Source organism: Phoca vitulina, unplaced genomic scaffold, assembly GCF_004348235.1.
Source record: "Phoca vitulina isolate PV1807 unplaced genomic scaffold, GSC_HSeal_1.0 scaffold23, whole genome shotgun sequence".
Lineage (NCBI taxonomy): Eukaryota > Metazoa > Chordata > Mammalia > Carnivora > Phocidae > Phoca > Phoca vitulina.
In genome coordinates, this window is record NW_022589726.1 from 16,870,444 (window position 1) to 16,878,948 (window position 8,505).

At 57.6% G+C, this 8,505-nt stretch overlaps 1 protein-coding gene across 3 annotated transcripts; it reads left to right on the top strand.

Annotated features, from left to right (window-relative positions):
* The first annotated feature begins 580 nt into the window (after positions 1–580).
* On the top strand, positions 581–8,366 carry PPP1R1A (protein phosphatase 1 regulatory inhibitor subunit 1A). Of its 3 annotated transcripts, none has more exons than XM_032420702.1 (7): positions 581–750; positions 4,446–4,506; positions 5,494–5,531; positions 5,817–5,946; positions 6,554–6,709; positions 7,611–7,717; positions 8,235–8,366. In XM_032420702.1, exons 1-7 carry the CDS (start codon positions 667–669, stop codon positions 8,238–8,240), a joined length of 582 nt encoding a protein of 193 aa, XP_032276593.1. In that variant the 5' UTR covers positions 581–666; the 3' UTR covers positions 8,241–8,366. The 3 variants fall into 3 exon arrangements, with proteins under 3 accessions (XP_032276593.1, XP_032276595.1, XP_032276594.1); XM_032420703.1 differs by having other exon boundaries at positions 582–750; positions 5,883–5,946; XM_032420704.1 differs by lacking the exon at positions 6,554–6,709.
* Positions 8,367–8,505: the final 139 nt, after the last annotated feature.

The window sequence follows — 8,505 nt, forward strand, 5'->3', positions numbered from 1 at the left end:
CTCCCTGTCGGCCAAGGGAACTGTCGGCGCCGGGACCGCACCCCTCTCCTCCAAGTTTTCACCTTTGCCCTAGTGTTTTCCTCTCCAGGACAAGTCCCTCTCCGTGTCTAGCCTTCACCCCTCCTGCTGCATGCCTAAATCCCCTTTCCTTCTTTGCTCTATGAGACAACCCGTTTTCAGATCATAAATGAAATCTTCCTCTCACGTTTGCCGCCTCCTCTTGGCAGCGCCCCTCCACCTTCCCACTCCTAAAACCCGTCCCAGCCTAGAGAAGTTCTCCGTCCCGCTCCCCACCCCCCACTCCCTGCCCGGAACTCTGAGGACGCCTGGATGCGGGCCGGGGCCGCCGACCACCGCCCGGACCCGGCCACACCCGGCTCGCCCGCCGGCGGGGTCTCCCGCAGCCCGCGGCGCAGCCACGACGGGGTTAAAGTTCCGGGCTGGGGGAGGGGGAGGGGGCCGGGAGGGGCGGGTGCGGAGCCAATCGGCGGCCGCAGAGTCCCCGGGGCCGGGAGCCGGGAGCGCGGGGCCGGGAGCCGGGAGCGGAGCGCGCCGGGCTGGGGCCGGGGCCCGAGCGGAGCGGAGAGGGAGCGCGCCCGCCCCAGCCCCGAGTCCCGCCGCCCGCCCTCCCGCCGCAGCGCCGGCCCAGCGGCCGCCGCCCCAGCCATGGAGCAAGACAACAGCCCGCGGAAGATCCAGTTCACGGTCCCGCTGCTGGAGCCGCACCTTGACCCCGAGGCGGCGGAGCAGGTGCGGAGCAGGGCGGGGTGGCAGGGGACTCGCCCAGCAACGGACGACGGACCCCTGGGCTGTGGGATCTGAGAAACCCGCTTCGTCCGCCCTTCGCAGGGCGCCCCTGTGAGGGCGACCGCGCTCGGTTTGGGGGTCTTCTCTCCCCTCCCCCACCTCTGGAGCCACATCCCCGTCTGTGCGAGGGCGAGCGCCTCCACTCGAAGCCTGTCCCCCGCGGAGGGTCGCTCTCTGCCTCCCAGGCCTGGGGGAGGGGGCCTGCCTGAGGACACGACCCCTACCCCCCTTCGCCAGGTTTGCATCCCCCACCCACTCAACCCCCCCCCCCGCAGAGTTTCTGAGCTCGATGGGGGCGCCGAAGGGTACGGCAGCCTTGCGGGAGGGGCTCGGGGCGGGGGTGGGGTTGGGGGCGAGAAGGTAGGTAATGGAGGGAGCCTGGTGCTGTCGAAAGGAGTTGAAAGAAGAGAAATCGCCTCCCTGGTCCTCCCCTAACTGAAGGCTACCTTGTCTGACCCCAGAGAGTGAGAAGAAGAAGGAGCTGGGGAAAACTGAAAGGGCTGGGGCTTTGGGGAGAGGGGTGGTCGGGTCCAGAGGCCGAGGTTCCCCTCTTCTGCAAGTCTGGACACGTGGGTCCCTAGTCCCAACTCCTGCCCTTTGGAGCAGGGAGTGGGGTGGCATGGAGAGAATGGTACCGGGAAGCCAGAGGCAGGGGCTTTCTGGGGGCTGGGTGCAAGGGACCCCCTGTGAAAGGGAGCAGCACTGTGCTGGCCTTGGCTCAGTGGGTGGGAGTCCAAGGCCCTGGCCCAGCCCAGGGCCTGATCTATTTTTAGCTCGGAGCCGCCTGGCAGAGGTGGCAGTGGATGACAGTGTGTGAGCAAGTGTGCGTCTCAGGGAGAGTGAGCATGTGTGTGGAGAGGGTGACCGCCCGTGGTCACTACTACCACCCATTTACCAAATATTTGCTCATTTGCTCATTGCTCCATCTCTTTCTGTGTTCTCTGTCCATTTCCCTGGACATCCCTGTTCCTAAGGAATATCCACTGGCCACAAGGTCAGTTCTCCATTCCCCCCAACCGGCTCCCAGGGCTCTGGCTGGGCCTCCCCACCTGAAAAAAACTCTGTGACCTCTTGGGATGGGCTGGAGAGAGTGTCCTCTGTCTTGCTTTGGTGGAATAAGGTCAGGGTGTGAAGGGAAGGGTCGGGACACACACTCTCCCTGTAACTTCAGCTTCCCAAAGTGTGGGCAGGGGTGAGGAACCTGCCCCCACCCCCTCTCCCTGGCCTGGGGGAGCCGCCTCTCCAGACCTCGAAGGGGTGACAGTAGGAGGGACTGTGGGGAGACCTCAGGCCTGGGGAGGATGAGGAGGGTAGAGAGCCCGAGCTTGGGGAGTATTCCCTCAGAGTCAGGGGCAAGGCTGTTATGCCCGGAGGCAGGGGACTGGCTAAGATAACCTCAGACTCAGAAAAAAGACCCCATGAGTAGGGGTTGGGGGGGTTAGGGGTGAAGTGACAAGAAGGACTGCCTCCCACCGGCATACACAGGTCTCACTGCCTGACACCTGCATCTGTTTGGTGTTCGAGAAGGCAGGTGTTGGTGTGTGTGTCCAGAGGAGGAGGGGGTAGGCCAGCTGGTTCAGGGGTCAGGAAACAGAGGAGGAGGAGAAGACAGTGGTAAGGAGCCAGAGTGAAAAAAGAGCTGGGACTTCTGCCTGCTTTTCTCTAATATTCCAAAATTGGTGTCCACTAGACCTGAAATTCTACCTGCAGTCTAACCTCGGCCCCTCTTGCTGTGTTGCCCAAGTGTGTTACCCAATCAAAAAGCTCCAGGTGTGGCAGGAGCTCCTAATATAGACGGACATGGAAGAGCAAAGGGGGTTAGAAATCATGAGTTATGGATCACAGAATGGCAGGGGAGGGAGGGGTGCCCACAACTACCAGGTCTTCGGCATGACTGGTTTGGCAGCAAATCAGAGGCAAAGGCACCAGGTGCCCTTGAGCAGTAGAATTTGAGATAGGTGCAAGAGAAAGAAGAGAGATGATCTATTCATTTCCCAGTAGTTCAGGTGCCTGGGAGGTGCTTTAGGAAGGCTGACCTGACTCCCTGCTGCTATAGGATATCAAAATTCTCAAAGACTCTGAGTGCCTAGAAATCTTGTCCAAGGCAAGGAAATGGGCTAAGGGACCTGTCCAACATCACAGAGCCCTGCTGCGCTCTCAAAGGCCCTTTCTGACGTGCTTGTGGTCCCTTCTCAGGATCCCAACTTCCACTAACACCCCCACCCTCTCCCTGTCTCTCTGACTCCTCCACAGCCAGCATGCCCCCTCCACCCACAGCAGGAAAGAAAGAAAAGGGAGTCCTCCCCTAGGGAAGGGATGGCCCTCACCCCGCAGATGGGAAGCCGACGTGCCCGCCTGCTGGTGCCCAGCACCTCCGCATCAGGAACGGCCAGACCGACTCACAACTAATGTCTGTGTAGTGCCGATGTGTATGCGCGCGTGTGCACACACACACACAGGACTGCTACTGCCAGGGACCTTGAAATGTCACCCCAAACAGATGTCGCTGGAATCTCCAGAGAAAACAATGACCTACCCCAACCTACGCCCCGTTGTACGCATCCCATTTCTTTAGGGAGAGTCCCCCTCTCAGACTAACACTGTGCCTCTTGCTAGGGCTGATACCCACTTTCTGGGCATAGAGAAGGGCAGGAGTCTTACCCCACCCCCAAGAGTAGTGATACTAAATAATGGGACACAGAAAAGAGAGGAATTTGATCCTTCAGGGTCCTCACCCTACTACTCTCAGCCCTGGATAATTTTAGCCCCTTTCCCAGCCCGTTTAGCCTTCCCTCCTCTCTTCTGCCCTGGAGGGAGCTGCAGGGACTCCAGCCCCACGGGTCCCCTCACTTCCAAGCCTCTAAACCCTCCAGAGAAAGGGGAAAAAAACCACATGTCCCAGGAGTCCTTGGACTGACTTCAACAGCAATCAACTTTATTGGCAGCGTGGACAAAAGAATAGCAACCGCCCCGCGGACGGTCTGCTTTTATATGTTAATTTCTTAGACTGGGACCCTGGAGCCCAGGGTAAGATTTTTCAGTGACTTTAGGCCCTGACTAGACTCCTGCTAGTATTTTATTTACCATGATGAGGATTTCCCCAGACCGCATTTCCTGACAAATTAGAAAGGCAGTGTGTCCCAGGATAGGGAGGACTTTGGGGAATGAGCCAGCTCGCGGGCCAGAGAAATGCACCTTCAGCACTACCTTCCCTGAGCCGTCCACCCAGGCTGGGTGAGGACTGAGGGGTGCTCTCCACCGATGCCGGCACACCAAAGGTTAATGTCTCTTTTGGGGGGGGGGGCTGGACCACTGAGGGAAAAGCCTTGGCCCTCTCGGATTATTTCTGACCATTGGTCAGGATGGACGGAAGGACAGCAAGCCAGAGATCCATGCATGAGAGCAGATAGAGCTGCTGAGACGGAGCGCTGGGGAGATGTAGAAACAGAAAGGGGGGTGGGGGGTCTTTTGGGTCCCCAAGGGGGAGGGGTGGGCCCGGGAATGTCCATCTTGGGATGGTAGGTTCCGTGTAATGGGGCATTTTTTGAGGGATAGTAAGCGGGGAGCCTGGATTATGTTGCTGAGTGGGATTGGGTGGGGCTTCGATGCTTCCACGTGCACTTGACCTCTTCCCTCAGATCCGGAGGCGCCGCCCCACGCCTGCCACCCTCGTGCTGACCAGCGACCAGTCCTCCCCAGGTAACCCCAGGGATGGGTCGCTGAAGGGCGTGGGGGCTGCTGAGGACAGCCGGGTCCAGTGAGAGAAGGCAGGCGCCGGCTGGAAGGGCCGATCAGAGGAGTCAGAGAGAGCTAGCTCTTCAGCCCCCGGGGTCGGGAAAGCGGTGGCTGCAGTCGCAGGAGGATTTCCTTTGCTTTGGCAAGATGGAGCAGTGCTGGGGCAGGGGAGGGAGAGCACCTGGCTCCTAAGCCCCCCAGGAATTGGGGTGGTCAACTGAGTGCCGTTGCTATGGCAACAGCCTTCCAGGTTTCTCCAGCAACTGAGATGCTGCGGCCCCCACCCCCAGAGGCAGTGACAGCTGTGAGGGGGAGGGACCGCCTCCATCAGCCCTCTTCCCAGCCCCCAGAGGGGAAGGCGAAGGTCAGATGCTGCTCAGGGAGCAGCTGGTATTCCTATCACCCGCGTGCCCAACGAGGCCTGGGGAGAGAACCAGGTCTCCGAGAGTGTGGGGGAGCTTGCCAGGACAGGGGCAGAGAGGTGGTCATGCTCATAAGCCAGCCTGGAGTTCAGGATGCCCGAGCCTCCAGCCTGCACCCAACTACCAAAAAGGATTGTACGTCCCTGCACGGGATAAACTTGCTGTTCTTTATCCGGGATTCCCTCCCATGCAGGGTTCAGTTCTGGACCTGGGGCGGGGGCAGTGGTTGGGAGGAGAGGGAGGAAAAGAGCCAAAGGACCACAGATCCTTCTTCAGGAACCTCCAGGTCTGAGGCAAAGATATAGACAGAGATTGACCACAGAGTCAAGGACAGGACTCCGTGCGGGGAAGAAAGCAGAGCAGGAGGGAGCCTGAAGGGAGCGGGCCTGGGGCAGCCATCAGGGCCATCTTCCTAGGGGCAGATCAGAAAAGAGGTGATCGCCGAGGCTCCTCCCCTTGGGAAGTCAGCTCTGTAGGGACCCCTGAGTTTTCAGTCCTCTTCACTTTCTCCTTTCCCTGTTCCCCTCAGAGATAGATGAAGACCGGATCCCCAACCCGCTTCTCAAGGTGAGCTGGTCCCTCTCACTCAGCAAAGCCCAGAGAACCCAGTGACTCCTCAGGGGATTCTTCCTCAGCCCCCCACCCAATCTGAAGGGCCTTTTGACTCCCGCTCCTCTGCATCCCCTCAAAGGAGCACAAGCGGACACACACACACACACACACACACACCGTATCCCCCAAGCCCAGTCTCCTTGCTCACCATTGTGTGGGGGAGGGGAGCGGCTGGGAAGCAGGAAATTTCGCCCCCCACTTTCTGAAGCCCACAACTGACCCCAGTCTCCAATCCAAAAGCATGGCAAGGCTCAGAAGGCGGGGGAGAAGGGCTGGCCCCCCACCTGTGCTCTGTGTCCTTCACAGTCCACGTTGGCCATGTCTCCACGGCAACGGAAGAAGGTGACGAGGACCACACCCACGATGAAAGGTTAGGAAGACCCCCCCTTCCCGTCCCTTCCTTCCCCTCTGTGCCTGAGGCGGAGCAGTGGAGCTAATGACCCCTTTGGAGGGAATCCTTGGGAAGTCCTTAAAGCTGCCTTTATTATAGTCGGATTGTTGCTAGACAGTCTGGGCTGCCTCTGACTAGCTGGGAGGCCTGGGGGAACCTGCCTCACCTACTGAGCCCTGAGTACCCCCTCACTATGGCAGCTAACTAGAATATGGAGTGCTCACCACACAGAAGGTACTCGAGTATTTCTTGAATCTAAATGGAGTCTTTCCTCTTGCCCCCATGGGAGATGGAGTATCCCAGCGAGTCAGGAAGATCTTTGGTTCCTGAAGGCCCTGCCCCTCCCCTCCCTTACTTTTGAAGGAAATAGGTTTTATTGTGTAGCTTTAGGACCTCCCTGTTGCCCAGCAGATACACACACACACACACACACACACACACACACACACCCCGCCCAGTTCAGATCTCAGAGGATGGAAAAGTCAGGCCGGCAACGTCCGACGGCCCTTCAGTGGGGCTGTGGAATTGGAGAGTCCACAGAGGAGACTCTGAACAGTCATGTCCCTCTCTTTCTCTGTGCCCCCAGAGCTCCAGATGATGGTTGAACATCACCTGGGGCAACAGCAGCAGGGAGAGGAACCTGAGGGAGCCGCTGAGAGCACAGGGGCCCAGGAGCCCTGCCCACCTGGGATCACAGACACAGAAGCGGAGTTAAGGCTGGGCACATCTGGGAAAGCACAAAGTACGTTCAGGCTGGGGAGGGACTGGCCCAGGAGGAGGCAGACCTTACCCATCATGGGGAGGGGTCTAATCGTAGCCAGAAACTGTCTTAAGAATATGGACGTATTTATATGTACTGCACGTATTTGCCTGTGTGCCCCTTTCCTTGCTGAATGACCACAGCCCCTCCCAGCTCGAGCCGCAGAGCTCCCTGCTGGAAGGTGCGAGCCCACTGTAATGGGAACAGCACTCACAGGCTAGAATCCTGGCTCTGTCACTTTAGCAGCCCACAGGCCTCCAGCAACTTCCTTAACCTCAGTCTGTAAAATGATAACAATGATGCCTCTGGCCTCGGGTTGTTTGTGAAAATAAAATGAGACCAGTTCTTAGCCCAGCAGCTGACACATACAAAGCAGGCAATAAATGGGAAGTGCTGTTAACACCTGCCCGCAGTCCCTGATCCCACGTGGATTCCAGAATCCAGAGTTCTTCCAACTATATGAAGGTGACATGGTACACGCACTGCATATTACATAACACCCCAGCAGAGCGCCCTGTAATCAAACACGTTAATATTTCTGCAGTGAACTGAATGGTCCCACTAAATGGGATAAATAAAGACTACAGATAGTCCCATACGAGGTCAGGTTTAGCCAAATTGTACCCAAACTTTTTTCACTCTCCTTTGAAGGTTTTTTTTTTTCTAATTTCTGATTGCCAATTAAAAAAATAATAATAATAATGACCCTGTAGTCATAGTTGTGATTAGAGAAGACACCACTGGGCTTGTCCGATTGCCCCCAGCCTGGTCTTGGGCTGTCTCTGGGGTCACTGGAGCATCAGATGGGGTAAGAAGAGCAGCAACCTCTGCCAGCCTTCATGAATACTGCCTTTCCCTCCCACCGCCCACTTTCCCTACTTAGAGCCTGCAGAACCTGTCCCTAAGGCTCAGGAGAGAGGCAGTGAGAAACCCAGCACAGAGGAGCCCACAACCCATATACCACCACTGGATTCCCAGGGAGCCAACTCGGTAAGAGCCCAGGGCTGGGTGGCCCGGTCTCCAGGAGAGCAGGCCGTGTGGATACGGGCAAGGACTAAGATCTGGAATCAGGGAAAGGGGGAACAAAGGACCAGCTTCAGTCACTGAAAAGCTGTCGTCTCAGGCAAGAAGATTTGGGGGGTATTACGTATCCACGGACAAAGAGAAATGGGATGAAGCCGCAGGACGAAGGACTGGGGTTGGGCTCAGTACTAGGGTTTCTGGCTCCTGGAATGGGTGATGGCAGTCCGCCATCGGCTTTCTGAGAAAAGGTGTTTGGAACCCAAAGGGAGATCCTCATGTCCTGCCTGGAGCGGAGGCATTGATGAGATAGCCTCGCGGGCTTTGGTCTTACAGTTCCCCCTCCCTGCGTGGGTGGGACACATGGGGGGACTGGTGTGGGACATCAGAGGTTAGACACTTGACGACGGGCAGAGCAGCAAGGGTGGGGACAGGGGGCCCTCTGGTCTCTCACTCGCCCTCTCTTTCTGCCCCTCCCCCACAACAGGTCTGAGAGTGAAGGAGGTATCCTGGAATGGAGACTGCAGTTGGGAATGCATGGACACTGGATCTGTTTCTTATTCTTCACTTTTAGGGAAAATCTCTTGTTTTTAAAAAGTGATAAATTTGGTGTTAGGTCCTTGGTATTTTCCTTCTTTCCCGGCTTGGAGAATCCTTTCTCCCTCCCTTCTTGTCCTGCCCTCTCAGCAGCCCCCTGTCCTTCTGCCCAGCCGGTCTGGAAAGGAGGAAATTGGGAAGCTGGGCTGGAGCTTTAAGAA

Bases quoted from the DNA above. Each gene is read 5' to 3' on its own strand.
- PPP1R1A (XM_032420702.1), top strand. From the start codon at position 667: ATGGAGCAAGACAACAGCCCGCGGAAGATCCAGTTCACGGTCCCGCTG. The intron at 4,507-5,493 runs GTAACCCCAGGG...TGTTCCCCTCAG, and splicing joins CAGCGACCAGTCCTCCCCAG to AGATAGATGAAGACCGGATC. The intron at 5,947-6,553 runs GTTAGGAAGACC...CTGTGCCCCCAG, and splicing joins GACCACACCCACGATGAAAG to AGCTCCAGATGATGGTTGAA.